Source organism: Haliaeetus leucocephalus, unplaced genomic scaffold (genome assembly GCF_000737465.1).
Source record: "Haliaeetus leucocephalus isolate CR32 unplaced genomic scaffold, Haliaeetus_leucocephalus-4.0 Scaffold840, whole genome shotgun sequence".
Classification (NCBI taxonomy): domain Eukaryota; kingdom Metazoa; phylum Chordata; class Aves; order Accipitriformes; family Accipitridae; genus Haliaeetus; species Haliaeetus leucocephalus.
The window spans coordinates 1,120,937-1,148,243 of record NW_010973276.1 but is presented as its reverse complement, the minus strand read 5'-3'; the positions used below and the strand labels follow the sequence as shown (position 1 = coordinate 1,148,243).

The 27,307-nt window shown below is 54.1% G+C and overlaps 2 protein-coding genes across 2 annotated transcripts; one reads left to right on the top strand and one right to left on the bottom strand.

The window, feature by feature from the left end:
* The first annotated feature begins 3,332 nt into the window (after positions 1-3,332).
* Positions 3,333-8,365, top strand: ASPHD2 (aspartate beta-hydroxylase domain containing 2). Its single transcript, XM_010582047.1, has 3 exons — positions 3,333-4,218; positions 6,919-7,032; positions 8,256-8,365. The coding sequence occupies exons 1-3, from the start codon at positions 3,333-3,335 to the stop codon at positions 8,363-8,365; spliced, it is 1,110 nt and encodes a 369-aa protein (XP_010580349.1).
* A 3,959-nt stretch (positions 8,366-12,324) lies between these two features.
* Positions 12,325-27,190, bottom strand: HPS4 (Hermansky-Pudlak syndrome 4). The gene is made up of 13 exons (XM_010582045.1): positions 27,146-27,190; positions 26,504-26,594; positions 25,799-25,942; positions 24,640-24,747; positions 24,149-24,265; positions 23,926-24,020; positions 22,206-22,278; positions 21,455-21,488; positions 20,715-20,811; positions 19,287-20,199; positions 16,017-16,149; positions 14,997-15,105; positions 12,325-13,467 (listed from the first exon to the last, which is right to left on the bottom strand). The coding sequence occupies exons 1-13, from the start codon at positions 27,184-27,186 to the stop codon at positions 13,296-13,298; spliced, it is 2,127 nt and encodes a 708-aa protein (XP_010580347.1). The 5' UTR covers positions 27,187-27,190; the 3' UTR covers positions 12,325-13,295.
* Between the last annotated feature and the right edge of the window lie 117 nt (positions 27,191-27,307).

Here is a 27,307-nt window from a genome sequence, read left to right as displayed (position 1 = left end):
GACGTGACACCCGCACGGCCGGCAGCGCTGCCGCCACGCCGGCTGATGCGGCCGCCCCGGGTGACACCAGCTGAGGCCGCCACCCCGGGTGACACCGTCACACCGGGCGAGACCAGCGGGCCGCCCGGCTGACACCGCCGCCGGGGTGGCACGCCGGAGGAAAGGGCGAAGCCAGCGCCCGCGCCTGCCTGGCCTCGCTCCAGCTCCGTAGTAGCAGGCGGCACCCAGCCTCGCCCCGACGCGCCCCATCCAGAAGAGGTTCCTCGTGTTGCTCCCGAAGGTGACGCCGCCTGCGCCGTGCCGAGGACGGTCCCGCCACGCGTCCTCCTCGCCGAGGGGCCCGCGGCCTGGGGATCCCGGCCGGGCTGAGCGAAACCTGCCTCCTTCGGGAGGTGCCGGGGGCCCCCGCGGAGCTGCCGAGATGCAACTTTCTGCTGCATCGAAGCCTCTCTGCCTTCATTATGTAACGCCGCTGCTGCCTGGCACGGTGCTCGCCTCCACGTCCTGCACAACTTCGGTGCAATGTGGAATTGATTTCCACTCTTCTCGACCGGCTCTGCTGTTTATTATTAGCTGACGAGCCTTTTCTTGGATCTCAGGCCAGGGGTGCTTTATGCAACTACCTGCCTCGGTGCAGGGCCACGGTGCTGCCTGCGGCTGGGCTGGAAGGGTGACGGCACCGACCGGCCTGGTAGCAGGTCCCGGCCACGCAGCATCTGCCAGGAGTGGTGCCGCCGGCATTTGGGGCCCTGCTCTGCCGCTGCCGGCACAACCCCTGCGGAAGGTGGGTTTGGGCAGGTTTGCAGCGGGGCTGCCTGTGCCGGTGCAGGAGGCGGCCGCTGGGCTGGATCCCTGCGGGAGGCTCTGCTTGAAGCATCCTGGTGCAGCCCAGGGCTCAGCAGCCTGTGGGCTCCCTGGCTGCGAGGTTCTGGGGCCAGGCAGGCTGCACGTGGGCACGGGGGCTTTAATCTCTTACTGCCCTGATGGTTTCCCCCCTGATTTTCCCCCTTTGAGGTGTTGACGGCAGCCCCGGGGCAGCAGTGAGGCCGTGTTTGTGCTGTGCCACCCCCGCAGGGATGTGAGCAGCTCCAGGTCGGGGACCCCAAGGCTGTCGGACCCCCCAGCTCTGCCCCCGTTGTGCACTCGCTTTGTCAGTCGGCTTCTGAACGAGCCCGGTTGCTGCGCTGAGGCGGCTCCCTGCTCGCCTGTCAGGGCCGAGAGCCACCCTGAATACAGATCACGGCAGGGCTCTCTGCCTGTCTTCCCGGGCATGCTCTGGCACCACGGAGGAGCGTGGGGGGATTGTGCCGGCCTCAGGGAACACCCCTGGGACCGGCTCTATGGCTGCACACGGGGAGCCGAGGCCTGGGCTGGAGAAGTCAGCGTGCCTGGAGGGATGCCAGCCGGTGGGGATGGAGGAAAGTTATCTTAAAATTCCCAGGAGGCTGTGACGTGCCACGTGGCTTGCAGATCCCGGGACAGGGCACGCAGGCAGTGTGCCACAAGGAAGTAGGATGGAGGGAGGTCGGCTGTGCGGATGTCCCTCCCCGGGGTGTAAAGCTGCCTGAAGCCTGTGTCCCCAGCCCTGCACAAGGTCCACAGCTGCAGGGTCAGGTCCCAGCCGAAGCTCCACCAGCTGAAGCACATCACCATCGCAATCAATAGGGAAATGCACATTCATTAGCAGGCTGCAGGACCTTGGCAGGGAGGGCTGGGAAGTCTTTGGATGGCTTCCCTGGCTAATAAACCCATCCTCCTCCTTCAAGTCAGTGCTCTTACAGATGAGCTCCCACAGCATCTCCCTCCCCCTTACCTGTATCCTCCTTGCTTCACTCATCCCAGATGGAGAGCTGCTTGCCCTGCAGCTCCTGCCAGCCTGCATCCCCCTGCCCTGCCCGGGGCTGTGCAGCTGTTGACACGTTCAGGAGGTGCAGTCTGGGCGCAGCACTAGCCCAGATGAATGGCGTGACAGCCCTTATCCTTCACTCTGCTTTCAGTGCTCCGGGACACATGTCCAGCCTGAGCATCTGCTTGGTGTGGAGACCTGACCTGCGGGCACTCCTGTTCAGCTGCTTTAAATGCTGCACGTCAGTAATTACAAGGCTCTCCTTTGGTGCTGGCAGCGTGCCGTAGGCTGGGGTAGCTCTCGGTGTGCTTCCCAACCTGGTTTGTTTCCCCTCCATTTCTCACCCGTTGCCTTGCGTGCCCCGCTGCCCCCACTGCCTCCTGCTCGGAGGTGCCCAGGGATGGAGTTTGGGGTGAGCAAACATCACTCGTGGTTGTGAGGAGTTGGAGCATCTTCTCTTTTCGCCTGCTTTCCCAAGAGCTGTGACAGTGAGGCAGGACAGAGCTGCCCAGAGGTCATTGAAGACAGCGGCTGCCAGTTGTGTAGTGGACTTGTCTCCTGCCCTGGGAGGGGGGAGGACAGGTTCTGCTTTTTGGGCTGGGCCTGCGCGGCGGTGCTGGGAGCCATTCAGCTCCTGTGACCTGCGAGCCAGTAACCTCTAGTTGGTGAAATCAAACAAGCCAACCTCGACCTCCCACCATCGCCACCGTGCCCTCGCTGGGCTGGCTGAGCACTGGGCTCCCGTGTCCCTGGAGGGGAGAGCTGCTGGGCAGACTGGGGGCTGTCAGCTCAGTCTCTGGAGGGAGAGTCATTTCAGAGCATTTAGATCGAGAGGATAAACTGATGTGCTGCAAGATAGGGCTGTTAAGTGTCTATTTCCAGCTTTGCCCCCCTGCCTTATCAGCCAGATTTCAGACACGATAAGGCAGCAGTGGAGGAGAGAAATGGGGGGGGGAAGAGCGGGAGGGGAGATGGTTGGGTCACTCAGGGGCAGCAGGAGCCAAGAGGCCTGACTCTCCCCCCTTACCTTCCATTTGGGTATTTGTGGAAGATGCTGTTGGGAGGGGTGGGGGGGTTTCTCAGCACGGGATGATGTTGGGCTCCTGGGCTCCTCACCCATCACCCTCCCACGAGGAGCTGCTGCCCTGCGCATCCCCTGCATGCAGCCCCGGCTGCATCCTGGGCACTGACCCCCCGCAGGGACCCCAAGGGGAAACTGCTTCCCTAACGCCTCTGGGTTTCTTTCCCCAGAGCCTCCCTCCAGTGCTGCCTTTCAGGATGGCAGGCCCAGGAGCAACGGCGGCGGGGACCCTCCAGGCACGTCGCTGCTGACCCCTGGCGCTGGGACCCCTGGGCAGCCCGGCCACCTACCTCCCTGGGAGCTGCCGGCTGCTGCTGCCAATGCAGAGCTCCTGGGCGTGCAAGGGAGACCTGCAGCTCCACTCCCCCATGGCAGCCCCTTCCTCCTGCGTCCCGGCCCAGCTGCATGGTGTGGGTGTCTCTGAGGACCACGAGGACTGACCGCCGGGCCCCCCTTCGCACACCCACCACCCGCTGCACCACCATGTCTTTGGAGTGGCTGATGGACTGGAGCTGGTCCCTGGATGGACTCCGGGATTTCATCGCCACTGGCATCCAATCTTTCCGGGACTGCGACGCCACCGCCCTGGCTGCCGTCGCCTGCCTCCTGGTCCTCTTCGTGTGGTACTGCTACCACGTGGGCCGGGAGCAGCCCCGCACCTACGCCACCGTCAACGCCCTGATGCAGAGCGCCGAGGCCAACGGCGTGCAGAACGGGTACGTCTACTGCCACTCGCCCGAGTGCGTGCGCTGCACGCACCACGACGGACTCAACCAGAAACTCTACCACAACCTGCAGGAGTACGCCAAGCGCTACTCCTGGTCTGGCATGGGCAGGATCCACAAGGGCATCCGTGAGCAGGGCCGCTACCTCAACAGCCGGCCGTCTATCCAGAAGCCAGAAGTCTTCTTCTTGCCGGATTTGCCAACCATGCCCTATTTCTCCCGGGACGCTCAAAAGCACGACGTGGAGTTGCTGGAGCGCAACTTCCAGACCATCCTGTGTGAGTTTGAGACCCTCTACAAAGCTTTCTCAAACTGCAGCCTCCCGCAAGGATGGAAAATGAACAGCACGCCCAGCGGGGAGTGGTTCACCTTCTACCTGGTGAACCAGGGCATGTGCGTGCCCAGGAACTGCAGGAGATGCCCACGGACGTACCGCTTGCTCGGGAGCCTTCGCACCTGCATTGGCAACAATGTCTTTGGGAATGCATGCATCTCCGTGCTGAGCCCGGGCACCGTCATCGCCGAGCACTACGGACCCACAAACATCCGCATACGCTGCCATCTAGGTAAGTGCCCAGCAGGGTGGTTCATCCTGGCTGGGCGTCCCCGCCACGGGCGGTGCGGGGGGCTGCAGCCATGCCTGGGCGCGTGAGCCCAGAAAAGGCCTCTTGCATCCTGCGGTCTCTGAGTTCAGCCACTAATTGCAGCCCTGGGGCCGGCTCGGGTGCCTGCTCTGCTTTGGCCTGAGGGATGTTTGGGGGCTTTGGTGGCAGCAGCTTCCCCAGGAGAGGCCGGCGGTCAGTCCCTCTGGGTGCCCAAACTCCCCAGGGTCCCCAGCTAAGCAGCAGGAGCATTTTGCCTCCTCCTTCTGCTGACCTGGAGGTGCGGGCTCTTGCCGGTGCAAGATACGGGGCTGATTTTGTGCAGGGGTCTCCGAATGACCCCCGCTCTGCAGGCAGCCCCACCGCCCATCACGGGATGCGGGGCAGCCTGGCGTGCTGCTCCAGGGACTGAGCTGTCTCCCGGTGCCAGCCGCCCAGCAGCTCCCCCTCTCCTGGGATTTCAGGCATTCTGTGCATGACACAGGCAGATGTGAGAGATGCTGCTTTGGTGCAAATCAGCGGGGGGGGGGTCCCGGAGTATCCCCTCCAGCGGGCGAGCGCTGGGCTGGTGGCGCGGTGCTCCCCCACCCTGCGGGCACCTGGGATGGGGAGAGCCCACGCGGCACAGATGGTCGGGACTCTGCCGCGCTGGAAGCGGCGCAGATCGTGCCGGGGGAGGCACCGCACGGGCCCTGCTGGCAAACACCAAACGTGCTTGTTCAGCCAACTCCTCTTGGGTAAACACACTCAGGCGGTGACTGGCCATTTATTTAGAATGGAAATCAGTCTTCAGAGCTGATCTGAGGAGCTCTCCAGGCCCAGGGAGCCGCTGGGGAGCCAGGACCTTCCCTCGCTGGTGCCAGGAGGCAGCCCACCGCCCATCCGCCAGCTCTCCCCCTTCTCTGGGAGAAAGTGCTGGGGAGATGTGCTCTCCTTGCAAGGGGCTGAGAGTGGTTCCTGGGAGGGGGGCAGTGAGGCGAGGTCCAGGCTGGCTCAAATGCACCCTGCTCCAGCAGTGTGGAGCTGAGGCCAGCCCTGCAGCTGGAGCACGCCCGCCCCAGGGAGACGAGTGATGCGGATCATTCCCTTGTCCTTCTATGTTTTCCAGCTCAATCTGCTCCACGGCTGCTGGCCCTCCAGCCAGGACACAGCGCTGTGCCTGGGGCACACCGATGGGCTGCTCATGCACTCACTGACATCCCCACCTCGGTGTTGGGGACTTGGTTCTTGCTGTGCTCAGGGCACGGACGCATTTAAGAGCCAAACAGCCCTTTCAGGCCAGCTTGCTCTGAAAAGACAGAACAGCTGTCAGCATAGCCGAGTCGCTCTCTAGGATTTACCCCAACCCTGTTTACTGCTCTGCTGAATGCACAGGGCCAAGCACAGGCACCAGCTCTGCCCCTCCAAGGGACAGGGCAGCGTTCCCCAGGGTGTGGATGCGATGGAAGGGGTGCGGGTGCGATGGAAGGTTTGCGCGCTGCTGGCCGCCGCCTCCCCCGGCTGCTCGGCCCCCCCTTTCCAGCTGGAGCGTCTCCAGCTGAGGCCGTTGTGCAGGGAAATGGCTTTGGGTTTTGTAGGCTTTGAAACACCCGTTAGAAAAGCAGAGCGGCTTTTTGCGCTTCCAGCTCTCGTGGGCACCTGGGAGTCCCTGCTGCGCTTGCTTGGTTTTGGCATTGCTGTGAGATCCGTTCCTGCTCGTTTGCTGCATCGTTACCATTTGCAAGCCATGTGAGCCCTGACCCCTTTCTCTGCCATGGCTGCATCCTCGGGGCAGGTTGACTCTGCACCAGCTCCAGCGGTCCCTGGCACTGTGGGGGGGTGACGTTCCTGCTGCAGGGTGTGATGGGATCGACCCTCATCAAATGGGCCTGACTTGCACTAGTATTTTAGGAAAAGACCCATTTTATTTCTAGGATTGTCCTCGCTCCTGTGGCCTTCACAGAGCCTCTTACCTACAAGGGTTTTGTGACCCTCCCGTGAATTTCTGTCCTTGCAAGTCACCGTGTGGCAGCATCTCAGGTGGGGGACTGAGTGGTAAGGCAGGTGCTGAGTGATGCAAGGTCAAATAGGGAGCTTGTGGCAGAGCCAGGAACTGAGCCCATTCCTTGAGTCCCAGTGCAGCATTTCCTCCTACCCCAGCCTTGCGGTGCACAGGGTAATCGCAGTGGAACTGGAGGAAGGAGAGGGCAGGATCTGCCTTTGGTCCTGAAGCTAGAAAATGCACCAGGAAACTGGCTTCCTATGTACACCCTGTGTTTGTGGGCTCTGGGGACTTGGCAGCTGTTCCAGATAGAAAAGAGAGTGCCCACCACTCTGAGCTTGTTGGGGTACAGCGAGCGACTGCAGGGGGGTACCCTGCAGCAGCTGGGGATGAGACAGGCAGGAGGGAGTGGGCAAGGGAGCAGGCAGGGGCTGGGCTGCATCAGGCTCAGAGTTCAGCTTGCAAATGCAGTGCCAGCTTTGTGCACGTTTTGAACCCTGGATTCTGTCATGCGCTGACCTCAGCGCAGTGTCTGCTGCTGCTGCTCTCTGGAGGGAAGCAACCCCTTGGCAGCAGCAATGGAGCTCGCATGGAGCTCGCCATTTGCGTTTCAGGGCTGCTCCCTTGTTGCAGGGAGCACAGCACCGCCTGACCCTCCCTGTCCCCTCTCTTTGTGCCTGAAGGTCTGAAGACGCCCAGCAACTGCGAGCTGGTGGTGGGGGGCGAGCCTCAGTGCTGGGCTGAGGGCCGCTGCCTGCTCTTCGACGACTCCTTCCTGCACACGGCGTTTCACGAAGGTAAGCCCTACGTGCAGCTCGTGGGGCTTCGCGTTCTCATCTCACACTGACGCCAGTGCTGGGGGGCCAGGGAGGAGCGGGCAGGCAGGATGACTGCGCCCAGTCCCTTCTCCTGCCAAGGCGTCTGCAGGACTGGAGGCACCTGCATCCCGTGGGGGTTACGCCGCTGCTGCCCTTGGCTTGCACCAGGGAGGGCAGTAGCCCTGTTCCTGGCACGGTGGGGCTCGCCTATCATGCATGTTCCATGCTGCTTCAGGGTGGTGGAGCATCCCAGTGCAGCCCCTGGAGTCCCCTCCTCAGCCTGCCCCAGGGCTTGCTCCCATCCTGACTTGCCTGCAGCCCTCCAGCATTGCCACAGCACTGCCAGCCCGGCACGGGGCCCGGTGATCCTCTCCCTGCCACGGCAGCCAGCATGGAAAGGCTTCCCTCGTCCCCTAGAGCTTTGCAGGGCAGCTCCAGCTCCAATGCTGACAGCCTCAGCATCCTCTCGCCCTTGCTCGCGGCAGCACTGCTGGCTGCAGCGGCCCCGTTGCAAGGCAGCAGCTCAGTGCTGACATGCCAGAGGCACCTTTGTCTCCCGTGCAGGGAGGAAAAGCTTCACGCTGGCCTGTTTTGTTGCCTCTCTCCATCGCTGACGGAGGCTGTTCCCCTTCAGCTCTCCTGGATTAACCGGCATTAGTCACTGATGGCATAAAAGCATCAAGCAGAGCTGTTTTACGCAGGGGAGCATGTGAAGAGAGTGGGAGAACAAAAGCTGTTGCTCCCACATCAACCCTGCTGTGGGATTGGGAAGCGCAGCTCAGTGCAGAGCCACGGGGCCAGGGAAGGCTGGAATATGCAGCAGCAGCTCCCTGCACAGCTCTGAGACGCAGCTGCAAGGAGGGTGAGCTCAGCATGGTGCCTGCTGCCCTGCAGCGGGAAACCTTCAGGTCTGATTGCCCAAAGTGACCCTGGAGCCCTGGCAGGGAGGACCCTGCCTGGTGCTGGCTGCTGGAGGCACGGGGCTCCCAGTAAGCAGCAGTTCAGGTGTTTACTGGGGTTGCACTGCGCAGACGCCTCCCCGGTGCCCAGTGCAGCTGCAGGCTGCCCCTGCTACTGGTTGCACGCTCTGCCGGGGTGCAGGCTGCAGCCTCCCAGGGTGGAGCCTATCACCCATGCACCAGGGCGAGCACTGGTCTCTCCCATGGGAGCGTAGCCTCACCCCCTGGTTGCATCCCACCCAGGTTCCCCGGAGGAGGGTCCCCGCGTGGTCTTCATGGTGGACCTGTGGCACCCCAACGTCGCTGCCGCGGAGCGCCAAGCCCTCGACTTCATCTTTGCCCCAGGACGATGATGGCGCTGCCCGGTGTCATGGGTTCGAGGGCAGCCGGCAGGCAGGCAGCCATGCTGGCTCAGCTCCACAGCGGGTCCAGCGCCGCACGTGGACGCCTGCCGCACTGGAAGCTTCCTCCCAGCACACGGCCTCGCGGTCCTCCCTCCCGGGGCTCTTGTAAATGGAAACTGTGACGTGTATCAACGCCCATCTCTTTCCTTCCATCGTTGGCTTCAGGGATTATTTTCCAACATGACAGCACATCGCCTTCCTGCCGTGGTTAGCTGCAGCACCACTCTCGTATGTGTTATGTTGCTACTGTGTTTTGCGGTGTTCAGAAGTAGAGTAACAAAACCAAGGGTGTTTGTTTGAATGTAATAATGTAAAACTTCTCGTGGTCATCAAAAAAAACAACACACACACAAATCAGCAACCCAGCCAAACAGCCCAGCACTGCGCTCAGCCTGCCCCTGTCCTGGTTGCAGTCCCCAGATGGACGGACAGACACCAGGGGCTGCAGCGGGCACAACGCACCCCCTGGGCAGGGACTGCTCAGGCTGGGGCAGATGGGGCGGTGCAGGCAGGGCAGCGCTCTGCCCGCAGAGAGCTCTTGCACCACCAGCCCAGGGGCTCCTGCTTCCTCCCTCGCATGCCAGCAGGGCCCCGGCACATGGCTCCCCAGCCCTCCCGCTGCGAAAAACCTTTTTGCCGCAGGGGCAGGGAGAAGAGCAGGACACCATCTGCCCTCGCAGCTGCGGGTGCCCCCAGCCCCAACAAGGCAACAAGCCCAGGAGCACCCTGACGTACACCCTGTCGAGGGGACAGCACGCATTGAGCCCTGCTCTTTAATCTGACCAAGGGCGTTATCAATTGCTAAATCCCCTCCTTGCTTTATCTGCAACCTTCGGTTTTCACAGCTCAAGCTGGGAAGCCCCTGCAGGGGCAGGGACGCTGTTTGGGAATGCAGCGCAGGGCTTTTGTTTGTCTGTAAAACAAAGGCCAAGGAAGAAAGGAGGTCACGCTTCCTTCTGCTGCTCGATCTCCTTTCCTCGAGCCAGGGCAAGTGTACAGAGAGGCAGCTCACGCGTACCTGACAGCAAAGGAAAGGTTTCCAAAAGTAGGGGGTGTTTAATTCTGCAGCCCAAGGAATGAGCCCTCCACCCCCCAGGACTCCTGCCGGCCCAGCAACCAACACGCTTTTCCTGAAGTCACCCAGCATCCAGGGTTTGTTTGGGGGTTTCAGGGTACAGAGCTACCGTACAGTTTATAACATGCTACACGTGAAGCACAGCATGTCGTGGATGCTCACCGCTGTCCTTGCACCTCTGGTTAGGAAGCGGCTGCGCCGGGCTCGGTGGCCTCGGCACAGCTCTGGGGACCGCTCGCCTCTGCGCCCTGCCCGGGAGGGAACGCAGCCCCGCTCCCCTACGATTTCTTTACAGATTTTTCAGTGATTAGATTGCAAGATAAGGCAGAGATTTCAAATACATTCGAGATATTTTTTACACCTGTCTTGTTACAGAATATCTGAAGTGCATGATTTCTACACGCATTGACTACCTGGAACCAGACCCTGAGGAAGCAGGCTGGCTTGGTAACTGTCTTAACAGTTTGGTAACATTCATACAGTGGATAAGCAAAGATTATCAATAAACAGTTGTGCTGAAAACAGAACGGGCTCTGCCTGCTGGTGTAACTAGTCCAGGGTCAAGCAAAACACTGAGGTGTTGGGTCCTGCTCACGCCAGCTGGCCCCAGCAGCTCAGCCAGCTGCTGGTCCAGAAAAACACGCTGGAGAAGCAGGAGGGGATGGGCCCAGGCTGAGTTTGCAAGTGATACGGTGTGCAAGGGTAGTGCTTTAAAATACCCACCCCCATGGCACTTCTGTCCTGACCAGATACAGCCTCCCTGGCCTGGAGTTCACCCGCAGCCCACGCTGACAAGGAGCGCAGGGAATATCTGCTTTGCATCTCCCAGGATCTGCCATACCCCTCCGGTCCAGGCCCTGCAGAGCCAGGCAGCATGAAGAGCCCATAGGTTACAGCAGTGCTGCCTGCGTCCAGGCTCCGCACCAGGGCCACCAGCCTCCGCACCAGGGCCACCAGCCTGCTGGAGAGGCTTCAAACAAACCATTTTGGAAAAATGCTTCCAGCTGCCTGCACTGACGCATCAAAGGCAGCAGGCAGCTTCAGGAGCAGCTCTCAGGTGGAGGGTGCTGGACTGCCACTCAATTCCTGCCCAGCCGCCCAAAAGCCAGTGCCCGACATCACCCCGAGCACAGAGGCAGCTTGGCAATGCAAGAAATCGCCCCCCCGGGAGGCCCCTGGCCCTCGTTAGCAGCACTCTCATGCACTCAGGCAGGACACAGCCCGTGCGGCAGCTGCTCCTCATCTTGCTATACTTGAAATGACCAATTTTTAAATATCCTCTCTACAATGCAACCATTAAGTCAAGGGCCTGGAGCTCATTGCTGTACTACTCCAAGACAACCTTCCTCTTAACGATCAAAGGACAGAATTAGGTCTTGGTGGCCAGATGCAGTTCAAGAAGCAAAAGGGAATGAAGCCGCCCCAGCTGTTCCACTGCCAACAGACGGCAGAGCAGATTGTAGTGGAAGATTCCTGACGACAGCAGGCAAAAGCATCTATTTTGTGCTTTGCTGCTGTGCCAAAACTCCCTCCTGTCCCTCTCAGGCTTTTCCTTCAACTTCTTCATGTTTCCTGATAGAGCACACAACCACTTCCCAAAACACCTAGTTAGGAGACAGCAGGATCTCCCCTGGGGGAGCAGAGCAGTCTGGAGCTGCCTCACAGCCCTGCCTGCTGTCTCGCTGCTCCTTCTGGCAGTCCGAGGCTTCCTTGCCTCCTGAGCATCACAGAGGGAACCTGGATCAGGGCTGCTGAGTGTGCAGAGAGGAGACAGACAGAGCAGCATCTAACAGCGGGAGCCTCTTTGGCTCAGCATGTCAGAGGAGCCCAGAGCATCACAAGAGGGCTGGAGCACACGACCATCTTTCCTTCTTGCCTTCTCCCACCACCTCATCCCTCACCTACATGATGCCTCTCTTTGCTGCACTCCAGAACCAAAGCAGCTTGTCCATAATTCAGGGAAGCAGTGCCTTACTCTGTGCCCCCTTTCGTGTGGGTATCGCCAAGGCTGGAGTTCTCCTGGATGGCTGTAGTTCAGGCTTTCCAAGGAGGTTTCACATCTACACTGCCATTAGCCGACAGGCAACTGATAGTACTTTAGTGCAGAGTAGCATCACTGCTATAGTCCCCACGAGGAGGACAGCAGCAGCAGGGCGCAGTGCCATACAGCTCTCCTGCTGCTGAAACACCTCCTCAACTGCCAGTGCTGGAAGCCAGATGGCAATCTGCCCAGCCACCCCCTGAGCAAGCAGCTGGCTCTTCCTCTGGACTCCACCGAATTTCCTATTCAAGGTCTGCAGTGGAGCCCTGCAACGGCAGAGCTACTTTGGGCATTAGCAGTTGGCAGAGGGGAACAAGAAGCTGTGACGATGGTGATTTTACTGTGTCCAGCTCCTGGGGATGCCCTCCTAACACTGACACAACTCTGCTCACCATTTCACGGTAAAGCCCGTAACACATCTACGTTCCAAATCTTCTAAGACCCCGACAAGTAGCTACTTTTTGCAGGAGTGATGGAAGCAACAGGCACTGCCTGTTCAACCCCACTGTGCAGGAACTTGCCCTCAGCAGTGAGCTAACAGGTCACCCAACCCCAAACCCTCACACCAGGAATCACAAACATGACAACCAAGCAGTAAGTGGGATGCTGGCCGCTGACATAGTGCTTAGGTGAGTCTTGGAGACTCTTTTATTTTCACAGTCACAGTGATGCGTGTGTACATAACAGCAGCAGGCTTTGAAACACACAGCACAGTCAGACACAGGTATCCATCACTCGGGTCTAAGCAGCCGTCACCACCAACCCCCCCCCAGCCAGGCACTGATAGGGGACACACCGTCTGCCTGAGCAGAAAGAGAACAGCTGCCGAGGGGCTACAAGGCCTCTTTGGTCCCATTAGCTTAAGGGGCTGTCACTTGCCTTTTCTGTCAACAGAATGTAGACAAACTGAGCAGCAAGAGCAAGGAGATGAAACAAGGTCCTCCAGCAGGAGCGAGGGAAGGAAGCAGAAGGCTGAGGAGCAGGCAGGAGGTGCAGTGCATTCATACCACCACCACCACAGCCCCTGTGAGAGGCTGGCAGGTTACAGCTGTGTTGGTGGGCAACGGGGAAGGCAGTGCTGTGCTGCACAGTCACTGATCAGGCAGGCGTGGAGGGACAAGGATCTCTCAGATTCAGCTACGGTATAAAAACCTCCTGACAGCACCTGTAGGAGGATTAGGAGTTTTGCAGCACTTGTTCCATTCCAGTTAGTCTGAGAAGATGCAGGCTCTGTTAATCAAGGTAAGGCGTTATGCCGTGGCAGGGGATCATTTCTATAGATTAAGAGATATAAACAAAGCCTAAGTCTGACCAGGGCAAGTTTAGGCACAGAACTCCAGGCAGAGGCAGTGTCTGACTGACATCTCTGAAAGCCAGTACAGCCCAGTAGCCCAGTGTCTATGTAGCTTAGAGCAATAAGAGGTTTTACTTTAGGTGAAGGCACCCCAGGAGTCTCTGCCTGTGGTGGCAGAGCACCATGAACAGTCCTAGAGCCAATGTAAACCAAGCACCCCAACACAGCTATTTTCTATCTTCAGTCTTTGGTAAGTGCTAATGTCAACAATACCCTTCACTAGCACAAAATGTGCTGCAGGAACAGAGCAATAGGAGTGCCCCTTCCTTGGGCCAAGGCAGGCTGGAGACCCCATAGATGTAGCACAGAGCCTCATGCCTCCTACGGAATAAGTGGCTTTGAGACTTTACTTATTGGAGATGAACTAACTTTCAGCATGGGCTGAGATGTGTTGCCTCAGTGCATCAGTTCAAAGCAGGTTCACCCCATGCTTCAGCAACTTTTGCTTAGCCTTGCTCGGCAAGCTGAATGCACTGTCATGAGGGTTGGGAACACCCGAGTTGCGGTGTGGAGCACCCAGCTGCTGGAAGTAGGTTTCCTGGACGGGGTTCCGGCAGGCGTACACAGCTGTGGAGGCATTCCTAATGGGGCAGAAGAGTAGGCAGTGGTCAGGATTTACAGCTTTGTGCAAGATCCACTTCAACTCACCAGGCTGGGCATTGGGGTGCTTGCAGCACTGGACTCCCAGCTATTGAGAGGGACTTTTAGGTCTCTCTCAGCAGAGCAAAGGAACACAGAGCTAAAATGGGCACCCAAACCCTGCAATCCATTGCCAGAAGGCCACAGGAAACCAGACCCTCCTTCTCACGGGTCCTGGCATCCTAAAAGAAAAAGTGTCATATGCCTCATCCTCTGTGACTGACTCAGCAGCATTAACACCTATGCGTGTGGCCATCCTCTGAGAATTTCCCTTGCTGGCAGACCAGCCCAGTACATCGAGAGCCAGTAGTTAAACACTCCTTGTGTCTAACATTCCTTCCTTCCTGGAGGAACCTATCTCACTGCTGCTGCTATCCATAAGCAAATCCCAGCACAGCACCCTTGCAGCAGGAATCATACGAGGTTATTTAGTCACATGTGTGATGAAGCTCAGACGATAGTCAGATACTGTAACCGTAAAAGCTCAAGTCATTGATTAAAAACCACCACTCAGTATTTACCTGCAAGAGGGCTGGCAGGGAGCAAAGCAAAGGACTCTGTATTCCTCCTTGATAGAGGAAAAAAGCAACTGATATGTTTGCTGACACCCTTGTGTGACAACTCTCCATAAAAGAAAGCAGTTTTAGTCATCTTGTTACTCAGTCTGATTCACACATGGAGTTGCTTTTTTTGGGGCAACACAGAATATGCCAGCTTAGCTGATATAGGATTTAAGGAACCAGTCAAACTAATGCTAAACAAGGAGCTCTCCAGCATTGAAGTGTATGATTCACATTCCCTTGGCAAGCTGTGTCAGAGAAGTGAAACAGTGTAATTCCCAGAAGCATCTTTATTTCATCATGTTTTGGACAAACAAGCATGGCCAAGCAAGCAGAATCTCTGCACACTCACAACATCACCATCCTCCCTGAGATCAGCTACAGGAATGGGGGGAGTGCTGTAGCACAAGATCAGCTTTAGCCACAGCTGTGTGGAAGGGCTCTGGCTGTGATAAGACCATCTTGCCTGGCGCATTACAATTGAGTTTGCCACGCACATTACAGTGTGTTTCCAACCCAACAAGCCGTGCAAAAAAACAAAATCTAGGTTGCCAATTCTGGGCGCCTTTGGCTCCCAGCCGAGACACAAATTCATTAGGAACAGCTATATTTAAAACTGCATCTTAGAACCTTATGGTGCCAGGAACCGGCAATACTCTAGCTAATTATATCTTAATCCAAACCTGTGGCACAACTCATTTTGCCTTCAGTTCACTTGCCTTGGTGCCATCCTAGCCTCTCAACACCCAGATCACATTGCAGGCAGAATATTAAGTAGCCCACACCGGTGGGCCTACAATGCATGCCAAACCTCAGCCAGGCTTAGAAAAGGGGTTCCCCCTTCTGCCTATTCTGTGTGCCACACAGCACTCCTGTGCCTGGAAGAGGAGGGAGTTATAAGCACACCTTACCTAATTATCATTTCTGAAGCAGTCGGAAGCTGGTTGAAGTCGGAGTGGATCAGCGTAGCAGCTCTCAGGAAGTGCCGATCCAGAGGGCCAGCAGTATGGGGCAGGTTGGCTGCAGAAGAGGAGTAAGGGGTGTGTGTTAACAGCCCACTCTACAGAGGAGTGTGCCCCCATTTACTGAGCAGGAAAAGGCTGTGAACCTCTCCCACACACCCTGGATATCTACAGAACAGAGACTGGGTGACAGCCTAAGCTCCAGCATCACTTCAATTAAATTAGTCAGCAGCTTGCACCATGCTCAGCCATGCACAAACAAAAAGCCCAGTGTACCTTCCCACCCCACAGGGGTGACAAGAAGGCCTGAGACCTGGGTTACCAAGAATCACTGGGGTTTGTCTCTTTTCCTAAAGCACTTCTAAGACAGAGAGAGGTGGGACACTGCCTGTGAGGCTGCCAGAAAAAGAGAAACATTAGAATGAACTGAGGCAATACATGCACAGGGCTTTCTGCATGTTGATGGTCTACCCATGAATCCAGGGCAGCAGTCTCCAAACTGCTGGCTACTACCTGTTCCCAGTTCCTGCTTCTCGTAGCCAGAAAGGACTGACAAACACTCTATTGTACAGCGGGTCAAAAGGCATCACACCAGGGTGTAATGAATGAAGTTGGGGGGAGGGAGGGCGGGTGGGTGGGTCTGAAGAGGATGTTGAGTCTTGTCCTCAGACTTAGCCTTTAGCAGAAGCCCAAGTAACATCATTCCAAGCAAAGAGCCAGTGGCAGCTGCTCCATCTCCCAGCAGCCTCTGGCTCTCATCCAAACAAAGTGATCAACAAGCCTTCAGCAGATTATAAACTCAGAAAACACAAAGCTTCCTCAATAGGGCCTTATATCCAGGCTATTTTGTAAGAGTTACAGCAAGCAATGTTTCTGAAAAGTTGTCTGAAGCATGAGAAAAGGTTAGCATAAACCCTGTTCTCATTCCGTCCTCCGAAGTGGCTGCTGTTCCAGAAGACAAAGGCTTACCTGTGAGCACGTTCTGAATGCAGTCATAGTGAGTGAAGCTGTAGGTTGTCTTGGCTGAGGATGAGGAGTCTTTGGGCAGAGTCTCCCTCAGATGAACCTCAAGACCATTTAGAGAAGCCAGACTGCTGTGGTACTGCAGACAGGGCAAAAAAAAGGCAAGTGTTAGAGTAGAAGCCCTGCTTTACCTAGGCTTCCAAGGAGGTACTGGAGGGAGCTTGGGTGACCGATGTCAGTAACAGAGGGACTGGACCCTTCCATGCTCTGCTGCTGCTGCCCAGGCTCCCACCAGGAATGGCTGGGAAACCTGGGCACAGGAAAGCAGATGAGCCTCCCAGCTTACAAGTCAGTGAGATGGGGACTCAGAAAAAGAGCACTCCAACCTGAAAATAAGCCATTAAACCACCTGATGCTATTAATTACAAGAACATGCAAGACTCCATTAATTTACCATCAAACATTACTCTCCAGGGCTCATCTTCACATTCTGGCCATGACTTTCAGCTGCAGCAAGGAATATTCCTTTGCTTACCAGCCTTTATTACACCAGACAGTACAATACAGGATGCAGCTTTACATGCTTGGGCTGGATTTAATTGCCTGCAGCATTTCCCACAGCACCCTCTCAACACATGAGTATGTCTTCTAATGGGCACCCAGCCTCCGTGCTGAGCTTCTGGCCAGCTGCAGACTGCAGGCACTGGGCTATCACCAGAGGGGAAAAACCAGAAAAGCCAAGGAAATAGCCTCACCTGTGGGGTAACAACAGGCCTGGCACAGAGCAAAGGATTCACACAACAATGTACTAACATGAAAGCCAAGCTGTTTTGCTGACTGGACTTTCAGTAGCCAACTGCCCTGGCCATGCTGAGGCTCCCAGGCAGCAGGCAGGGCTGAGGGACCCTCCAGCAGTGCTGAGAAGATTAACTCCATAATCCTCCAGCCTGCCCGTGTGCTCTCCTCTGCCACAGAGAGGATCAAGTCTCCATTCAGCAGGATGGCAGAGCTTGGCCTACCCTTGACCTCCCTGGTCACGGAGCAGATTTTCTTTTCTGTGCAGTGAAATGAAGGGATAAGACCTAAAGACAGGCAGGAAGCGATCCTGAAAGCCTCCAAAGCCTCCTGCTCTGCAGGGAAAGCCTGTATTGGAAACTGCCATCCTAGATGGATGATCAGTACTGCCTGCTGTTCTCAGCTCCACAAGTAGCATATTTTACCCTTCTTTGGTGTCATTCAGGGGCCTCAAAGCATTCAACAAACATTAATTATAACGAAGCTTTGACATCTCTGAGAGCTGAGGGTCATTTTTAATCTACAGATAAACAAAGGAACAGAAAAACTGAGGTTACGCCACAAATCCACCATGATGCCAGCAGCAGAGCCCGTTTCTTACCTCCTCGAACAACACTCTTCCTCCTGGGATGACAGGACATGCAGTGCATCTCTCCTAAGAGATAACAAACACCTGCACCCAGAGGAAGGGTGTAGTCAGGAGAACCTAATCACAGTCAAAATCCAAGCCGTGTGAAAGTAGAGTTTTGCTAAGATGAGATCCAAAGCAGGAGTACGCGAGATGGAAGCAGCATATTTGGGAAAAAGAGGAATGTGAATGGAACAGGGCTTTGCCAACCCCAGGGCAATACATAAAGTAAAATCAACTGAAATGTGGTGCACCAGCATCAGGCAGTTGATCTTGAGACTTAATGAACTGAATGACAAATTGAGCCAGGCTGGGCCCACTGCTGGACTTGCCCAGGCATTTGATGGGAGGAGGACGTACAATGTGTCACTAGCAGAGCTAACCTTCCCCCCCCAACAAGGCATTTCACACGCTAGCCACATCCTTCAGACGCTCCTTCTCACAGCAGGTCAGACATGAAGCAGAGCAGAAGCTCGTTTCCAACCACAGGTGCTGCATGGGCTGCTGGGAACCACGCTGCCTCCGAACACAGCAGGGCTGCGCTGCCTGCCAGCTAGACCAGAGCTGCAACCAGAGGAAACCCAGAGAAGCTGAGGGTACCTTTGCAATGAGGATGACCTTCAGCTCTCAAGAGCATCAGTTCCTACCTGCCTGCACCCCCCTCTCTCCCTGCAACCAGAGAAGACATGGTAGAGAGGAAGCCGTTGTGCAGCTGCCTGTTTGGAATGAGCAGAAAGGGGACAGAGCCACGTGCCATGACTGGCGCAAAATGCCAAGGCTGCACCTCCTGGCCTCTGCTGATTTTGCAGCAATTCTTTCCCTGACATGCCAATCCTCACATGCCGTGCAGAGGTGGCATCCCCCTGCTTACGGGAGGGGGGGCTGTCACAGTCACAGCCACAGCCTCTGAGTCCCAGAGCTTGAAAGTAAATGGAGTAACCTTGAGGCTCTGCTAATGCTGGGAGCCAGCATTAGTCTGAACTTCCCTCCACCTTCCAGTCCGACAGTTAAAGAAATTAGGTTGTTCCTATGGCAACTGGCATATCAAACAGGCCTCTGCAGCTTTGACTCAGCTCCCTGGTAGGAAAGCAGAGGCCAGGCAGCAGCTCTGCAGACTAATGCTTCACTGCGAAACGCCGGGGGCCAGCATGTCCTTCCCCCGCAGCCCCATTAGCTGCACCGTGCCACTTGGCAGGGAAGCCTGCGCACCGAAGCAAATCCCACAGCAGAGTAATTTGGGATTGCTCTGGTACAGCACCTATTCGCAGTGCCCAAATGGCACCCTTCGCTCCGGCCCCTAGAGAGCAGTGCCAGGGAGAGCAGGCTGGGGACGCAGACAGCCAGACTTTCACGTAGAAAGGAAATGCTTCAGAGACTCACTGCCAGACACGTCTCTCTGGTGCTTCCAGAGTGAGAAGCTGTGACATGCAAAGTGGAGGTTAAACAGAGAACAAACCCTGCTTTCCAAAAAGCACTGTGAAACTGACAGGGTTTCCCAGCAAATCCCAAATCCAGCACAGGCCTTTGGCAGCCTGCGGGGCTGTCTGACGGTCACACCTACACGTTCTGCTCCGGCGCTGGCACTGACAGACAACAACAGGCAACAGGAGTCGCCTGCGAGACAACGCTCTCACCTCTCAGGCTCACTGCCTGACGTTTGCAAACAACCTCCCACGTAGCTTTGGTTGTGGTGATGAACCCCAAGCCAAATGGCTTTGCCTTGCACAACACAGAGCAGGTGAGGAAAGAGATGGGAACAGCGATCCAACACTCGCTCTTCAGTTGTAACCCCTGTCACCACCACCAAGCAGCAGTGAGTGTATGTGCAGGTGTGGAAGAGCTTTCCCACTTACCACATCTTCAATGGAGCTCCGGTCCTCTCGGAGGTGATCTTCAGCCAGCAGGGAGAGCAAAAGCCCCTTAATGCAGTGAACATACAAGCTCATCTTAACCGGTTTGCACTGTTTGCCTGACTCCACACCAGCCTGGGCTCCCAGACTGTCCACCTGAGGCAGCCAGCCACTCTCCCTGCTCCTGGGACAGTGCATGTTCTCTGCTGGGTCACCGAGCAGACTCTCCTGAAACTCTACAGTTGGCAGCTGACTCCTGCTTTGGAGCTCTGATTGTACAGCAGTGGCTGGACAATCCAAACCCTGCACATTGCCACCAGCTGCACTGCTGCTTTCTCTAGAGACACTATTTTGGCTCAGAGTCCCTTGCTCGTCTTGTTCACTTGCCTTCCTTCTGCTCAACTCTTGGGCAGGAGAGCATATAGCCGGACTGCCACCGGCTGCATAACTTTGGAAACTGTGTTGCTCAACATCATAGTCCACAAGAGATTTCCCCATGCTCTGACTCTCCTGCTCCCGGGTGTAAGGGTTTGGAAAGCAAAAACCTTCCAGATATGGACCTGTAGTTTGAGCATACTCAGAAGTATGGAGAGTGGAAGGGCTTGACAGCTGCTTCGTGTCTCTCTCTGATGGGAAAGATGCTTTTCTACTGAGCTCTGAGCTTTTGCTGTCTGGGCTGCTCAGTTTTGCAGTTGGAGAATTCTTTGTACTGGCTTCCATTTTGGGGAAGCCCTTCAAAGGGCCTGTGTTTGCAAGGCTGCCTGATTGCACAGCATCTTCTGGTGCAGCTGTGCTTGAAGCTCGCTCAGGGGACTCCTGCACAGAGATATTATTCAGGTCTCCTGTTGATTCTGAAACTGCCTGGGAGCAGAGAGCATTCTTCTCTCCTCTAGGGCTTGCTGGGGACACAGATGACCTAGCGGGAGATGACAAGTTGATTAAACTACTGAGTAGGATCTGTTTGGAGTCATTACATACGTAGTAATGCTATCACCTCCTGGTAGTGTTCAATAGCTGATCTATTCTCTGCTACAAAGAGCATCTACCTCAGAAAAGGATGGCTAAGGCCTAACACAGGTGAAAAGCATGGGCCTCTTGCACTGCAGACTCCCAGGAACGTCACTGCCTTACTTAAAAAGCACAAAGGCAGCACTGTGAGCTGAGAAACAACAGAAGACCGCAGTTGGGTCTTGGGAAACAGTTCTGCTTTGGGCTGCTTCGCAACAGAGATACGGACACCACAAATTTTGTTCAGCCTGAAAGACCTCAGGCGGCTTTAACACCCTGTCCTGGGTTAAACCACAACACAGCCAAAGGACAGAGTTTGAGTTAGTATCAGAGAAAACATTAGCAATGGCTAGCGAGGACACAGCACCATATGTTAGCTCCCTTGCTGTCCAAGCCTCTCTATGCATCAGATTGATTTCCTACCTAGTTATCCACTCCACTGGAAAGTCTCGGAGCATTGAGACTTCATCTTCCATTAGGAATACAGGGATGATACGGACACCGTGCGGCAATGGAGAATCTGCAAGAGCAAAGGAGGTTTGAGGATTAAATTAACATGCCCCAGCATAAAAAACAGAAGCCAGACTCCATCAGCCCAAAGGCTTCTGCAGGAGGAGAAGGCATGCTATCATCCTGTATCCTGGGTCACCACAAACTGACCACATCTGACTAGGCAGCATTTTCCCATCCTCCTCATACACTTAATGCCTGACAGTTAAATTTTCCGTTAGCTTTATTTTTTTTTCCTAACTGTCCTGGCAGAATATCTATAAACTGATGCTCAAAAACAACAACTGAAGGTTTGGACTGAAAGCATCAGCCATCTGTTTTTAGGGCTCCATCAGTGGCCAAGTAGGCACATGGGTAACTGGAATTAAAGCAGGCATGTTGGGAATCTGCAGAACTGACAATTAAACCCAAAAGAGCAAACTCCTTTGCTTAGCCAAAGGAAGGAACTAGTTCTGATTACACAACACCCACTGGCACATGCTGACTAGTGGCAGCAACACCCTCAGGGATATACTCCTGCATCCAGCAAGAGCTTTGACGTGAATCCCAGAGAACCAGCTCATGCTCTCACTGCAGAGAATGCAGCCCCAGAGGGCTGCCCATATGCTGCTCTTGTGCACTTGGCAACCAGTACTCTGCAGCTGGATGCTCACCAGGCTCCCGCTGCTCCTCACCTCCAGGCTCACTCTGAAAGAAAAGCCAAGAATCAGCTCTGTGGCATGACTCAACGCTTGCCACCGGTGCCACCAAGACACCTCTTCCAGCCTCCTCAGGCTCCCTGTGACTACAGCAGACCCCAAACCATCCCCTTCAGCAAATGCTGTGACTGGTTTACCATGCTGGGCAGTGATTTTTTCCTTAGGTAGCCCTCAAAGTCAAGGGGACTTCCCATGAACCAAAATACACCTGAAAGCAAGGACAAATATACCACAATTTGCCATTACTGCCTGCTCAGGGCACAAAAGCTTGGTTCACTCAACCAGAGTAAGAGCAGAGGACTTCTTCATATCCGGCTCTTGATTGGTTTTTTGTAGATCTTGAACCATGTAAATAATTACTTTTGACAAGTTTTAATGCAAATGAAAATTGATCTATTTGTCACTTTCAGACATTCATTGTGTGTAAATTTAGCACTAAATACCTAAACTTGGGTAAAAAGATAATCAAAACACCACATAGATGAGAACTCATGAATTCAGTAACTTAAAAGACCATAAAAAAAGCAAATTCCTAGTGCAGAAGTCTTGAAACCTTACTCATTCATAACTAATAAAAGCTTTTAGCATCAGCATCAGTAATTGGCCTTCCCCGTAACAGCACATGTAAGATTTATATGACACAAACTCCCACACCACATCCTTACAAGTGGGTATCTGCACACGGGGAACATGTTTAGCAACATACCTGGCCTGGAGACTCATTGCCTTGGAGAAGAACTTTGGCAGTGAGAGGAGGTGGCAGCTGGGTGCTCACAATCCTAAAAGGACAAAACAAAGTCATCCATGAGCAGAGTGTCATTTCCTGAAGCTCAGCCGTAGACTCCCGTCAGTCAGTGCATCAGGACAGGCAGAGCCAGCAGTAATGCTCACACCAGACTGTTACTTTTACTCTGAGCAAAACTGACAGTGCTGCAGGGCCCTATTTCACAGCTGGGAGATCTCTGGGGGAGTCTCTAGGGTTCCACCGCACCCACCTCTCCTGGTCCTGCCAGACACTCTGCAAGGGTTGAAGGGCCAACCCCAGACATGGGCTGGAGCTAACACATCCCCACACAACAGGAACATGAGCTGGGTGACCATCAGGACTCTTGTTATCTTCTTTCCTTTGGGTCAGTTCCACTCCAAACTCAGGAAAACCGCCTGCTGGTATTTACTTTTGGCCAACAAATCTGTTTTTGCTGGGTCAAGACCTAAGACAGACCAATCCATACAGGCTTCTTGCCACCCCATGGAGAGCTGTGGGCAGTGGAGAAGATTCAGAAAGACTAGCACTCAAAGTACTGCAGCACAGGCCCCTTGGACAGGGCTTCCAAAGGTATTCTTGGTCTTCCTGTTTACGTCTTGTTGAGATCCACATTCTGGAGATTCTCAAAAGACTCTGAAGAAGGGGAAGTTTAACTCGGGTACAAAGCCCTTTGCAGTGTTGTAGTAAGATTCAGAGTTCAGAGAACTCTGATGACATTTGGTGAAAAAAGATCTCTACCAGACAGACCAGCGATAGAGACACACACACTGGTGATAGGCAGACACAGGACAAGACTGCATTCTCAAGTCAGACGTCCGCTTCCACTACAACATGCCGCCAGCTTTAAGATGCTGCAGTGACTCATGCTCAGTGCCCTGCTTGCACGTATGAGATCACTCCCTTAAAAATGCCTGGCCTGCCTCTGTCAGACCTGGAAAGATGCAGACATTGTGGCGTATTTCCAGTGCTCATAAAAGGTGTTACAGGAGCAGTTTATGCCAAAGGAAGAAGGTGCTTAAATGTTACTGCCAAGAAATTCCCAGGATTCCCCACCTCCTGTCTCTCAAGGCCACCTTTGAGGCTTTCCTTGATGTCGTTCAGTGCCACATCTGCAGCATCTTCAGCTATGATTAATCTTCGATTGAAAGAAGCCAGCATTTCTCATGGGAAATTCTGGCTCGTCCTTCTGCGCACTGTCTATCAGTATAGACAGTGGTCCTGGCCAACAAGTCAGTCAAAAATACATACAGACACACATGTGCACTATATTTGCAAGGCTGCAAAGAGAACACTAATGGGAAAGAGGAATCTTCACACATCTTTCTTTTTCTTGGTGACTTCCACCTAAAAAGCCTAAGAAGTTCAGTCTTCACATCCTGCTGAATATCATAAAGACAGCAGATTACTACTAAAGCCCAAACCTTTAATTTCTTCATGCTTCCATTTCTTCCACTGATAAACACAAATAACCATTCATCCTCTGTGAAATACACCAGCAGACAGGGATTACCTTGCCTGAAGCATTAATGTTCCTGCCAATAACAAACAGCAGCTCTGTGTGTACAGCTAGTGCCCTTGCTCTGCTCCCTGGATGCACAGCCCTAGGAAGGGGCAGATTTAACTTGCAGTTTAACCCTTTAGGTAATGCCTTGTTACTTACAAGCCTTTGTAGAGAATGCAGCCTGCCAAGACATGGGGAGACCGCTGGCAAGTTTGCAGGATGAGAGCTGCTTTCAGTAAAAGCAGGGGGTCCACCTAGAAAGGGAGAACCACAAGAAGTTAGGCCAGAGAATTCTCGCAAATGCTCAATGCAGGAAATAAACACAAAACCATTGGCACTAAGGCAGCTCTAGAGCCAGACACTGCAGAGAACAGGCTTTTACCTTGGTTTTGTCCAGATTCCAGAGAGAATTGAAGATCTTGTGGAGGTCACTGGTGTTTTTTTGGATATGTTCAATATATCTGTCCCACTGCCTGCTCAGCTCCTCCCGAGAAAGTGCCTGCAGACAACAAAAATCCACACAGCTGTCACTGCACAGGCCTTAATGCATTCAGGACATTAGATGCAATCAGTCTGGGACAGTACCTATACATGGAAAATCTTGTGAAGTTAAGGAGGAAGATAGAGGAAACTGCTTTAGACTGAACATCTAGGAAACTTAGTAGACTACCTCAGTGCAATAAAGATGATGGGCCTGCACACTTTCCCGGGTCCCAATTCTTTGATGCGTGAGCTTGCTCTGACCCTTGCAAGTAGGAAGGCAGTGTAAGGGAACACGCCAGCACGCGTGTGCCCGGGCAGAGCTCAGCCAATATGGTAAGTGTTTAAGATCTCTTCCTAGGCAGAAACATCACGGCTGCTGATCTTAATTACCATGTATGCATGGTGCACAGGTCCATTGTAGAAGGTGAAGAGGCTGATCAGCTGCTCCAGAAACCGTCTACAGCTGACATCAGGGAGCTCAACTGCACAACCCAGAACCTTCAATACAGAAAGCCATGAACGAAGAATGTTTACAGACAAAACCCAGGCACAGCAGGTGAGAACAACTCTTATCGCTTTCAAATGAGCATCAAAGGCATGCAAGCAGTTCTGCGGCAGGCAAACATCCCCCGGATTCACAAGTCAGATGAAAAGGAAATTCAAAAATACCCACAGAAGAGCCCTGGCACAGACAGGATAAATAAATGCTATCAGAAATCCAGCGTTTTAGACACACTCCCTTCCCACGCTAGATGACCTAGCTTGGTGCTCTAATAGCTAAGAACATTTTCCTGAAACTAAGTACTTAAAAATATTCAAATTGTTTTATGTACAGCGATGAAGATGCTTCATTTAGTTTTTGAATTGCCAAGAGAAACAGAAGCGTCAGGCCTCCTGCCTCAGAGAGAGCCCAGTGAGTCTGAACAGCACTGCCTATTAAATAGGTCTGACTGGTCTCAACCCAGTTTCCAGGGGATGGTTTGGGGCATTTTCGTCATGACTCTGCTGCACACTGCTCTTTATATACTAAATGTCTGTTGACACTGACAAAGCTCTGCAGCAGGGAATACTGAGGGTTAGAAGGAAAGAACAATTGGACTACCAAACAGGGAGACTAAGTCCTTATTAATAACTGCAGCACACGGAATCCTGTTTCCAGCCATTGCCAGAAACCCAGGGATACACATGATGATGCAGAGCTCAATGCTTTACAGCCATTGCCAGGCACATCTTAAGAAAACACGTTGGGTGTGGACACACAAACGAGGTACATGAAACTTTTCACAGGAACAGCTGACTGTCATGTGAACAGGAACAAGTGACTGCCATGATACACAGTTGCAAGCTGCAGTAAAGAAAATTTAAGTTACCTTGCAATGAAAAGTTGTGCATTGCAAGTTCCCACCCTAGCTCTCCCCAGGTCTATCTGTGTGCAGCCCACGCCCTGAAGAAAAAAAAAAAAGCAAAAAAAAAAGCCCTGTTTGATACAGTAGTTCAGACTCTCTCACTGTTTTCGGTCTGTGACTGCCTCCACATCTCTTGAACTCACCCACAGATAGTCTCCATCCACTACAACCGCAAACTTGAGCTTCCTTAGGCGAATGAGACTTGGAGGAATTCCAGAAATCTCAGTCAAGCAGTGCACCACTCCAGCAATCTGTCCACACAGCAGTTCCTGCTGGTCGGGGAGAGTCTGTCGAGGAAGGCAGGGAAGACAGACTTTTTTTCCGCCCCCCTGCCTTTAAAAGCACTTGGGAAAGGAAAAAAATCACTACTGTATTCAGGTATTAATAAAAATTAATTATAACTTCAATTCAATTATAAGTCAAATGCAGTAGCACAGGCAAATTTCTAGGGAAAAAAATAATTGGATTGCTTTTTTCAGGCAGCACAAGAGCCTAGAGCTTATTTAGGGGAACTTTCATCCCTCACGTGTATTTATTCACATCACCAGAACAGACCTGGACTCCACTGGATGACTCCACTGACCAGAACCCACAGTGAGGGAGCAGAGTGCAACACCACTGTGCCCAGCTTCAGAAGCCCGAGGACTTCTGTACACTGAGCCGGCTGGAACACCACTCCAATTTGCCTGGTTCTAGTTACATGAGTTTTCTTTAAACTTTTTTGAATACTAAATAAGAATTAATCCAGAGCTCCACCTGGAAGCCCGACCATTCCTGAACCAGAATATCAGCACTAACTCACAACACAGGCACTCTTTTACAGGCACTGAAATAAAAGCAGACATTACCTGAGAAGGATAAAAATAACAAATCCCAGCACTTGTAGGATCTCCCTCTTCCTTAACCTTTGAACCATCGTAAAGGAAAAAGTAATTCCACCTAAAATCCAAAACATTAGTAAAAATGATTGTATATTTGAAAATTGTTACGCTTCTCCCTCTCCTTTCTATTATTTCAGGTAGGCCAATAAAATGCTTACTACAAATGAAGTGAAACGGGGTTCTTACCCAATCACACCGAGTTTAGACATGAAAACAGCACTAAAAGGGTCCCATACTATTAAATTTGACCACTTTTGTGGGTTTAAGATAGATTCTACAACTCTGCAGCTGAGACACGAGGAAGGAGATGTGGACTGGTGAGATATTCTCCTGTCAGTGAGAATAATTATCATTAAGCACTAACCACACGCAGTCCAAACAGTTCCCACAACCTGCTGCTTTGGGGGGGGGGGGGGAGCCTTGCCCTCCCCATAAAGGCGCGTTTACCGGGCACCATTTACCACGCGGGACGGCCCGCGGCCCCCCGGGGAAGCGCCGCGGTCCTCGGCCGGGCAGGAGCGGCGCCGGTGTCTCCTCGACGGCGTCCCCGGGGAGACGGACCGGGAGAGCCCCGCCACCGCAGCGGGAGGCCCAGGGGAAGGGGCTCACCATGGCGCCGAGCCGGGCTCCGGCGCGGCAGGGCGGGCCATCGGTGTCGGGGCTCCACGGCGGCCGCGCCAGGAGGAGCGGAGAAGGGAGCTAGTCCCTGCGGCGGGGCCCCGCCGCCACCGGGGCTGAGCGGGCCGGACTTCCTGCCGCCGCTTCCGGGAG

Coding starts and splice junctions, on each gene's coding strand:
- ASPHD2 (XM_010582047.1), top strand. CDS start 3,333: ATGGTGTGGGTGTCTCTGAGGACCACGAGGACTGACCGCCGGGCCCCC. Junction 4,219..6,918: donor CCGCATACGCTGCCATCTAG/GTAAGTGCCCAG, acceptor TTGTGCCTGAAG/GTCTGAAGACGCCCAGCAAC. Junction 7,033..8,255: donor GCACACGGCGTTTCACGAAG/GTAAGCCCTACG, acceptor CATCCCACCCAG/GTTCCCCGGAGGAGGGTCCC.
- HPS4 (XM_010582045.1), bottom strand. CDS start 27,186: ATGGCCCGCCCTGCCGCGCCGGAGCCCGGCTCGGCGCCATG. Junction 24,266..24,639: donor CTGTGCACCATGCATACATG/GTAATTAAGATC, acceptor TGTTGTCTGCAG/GCACTTTCTCGGGAGGAGCT. Junction 24,021..24,148: donor GGAATCTGGACAAAACCAAG/GTAAAAGCCTGT, acceptor CTCCCTTTCTAG/GTGGACCCCCTGCTTTTACT.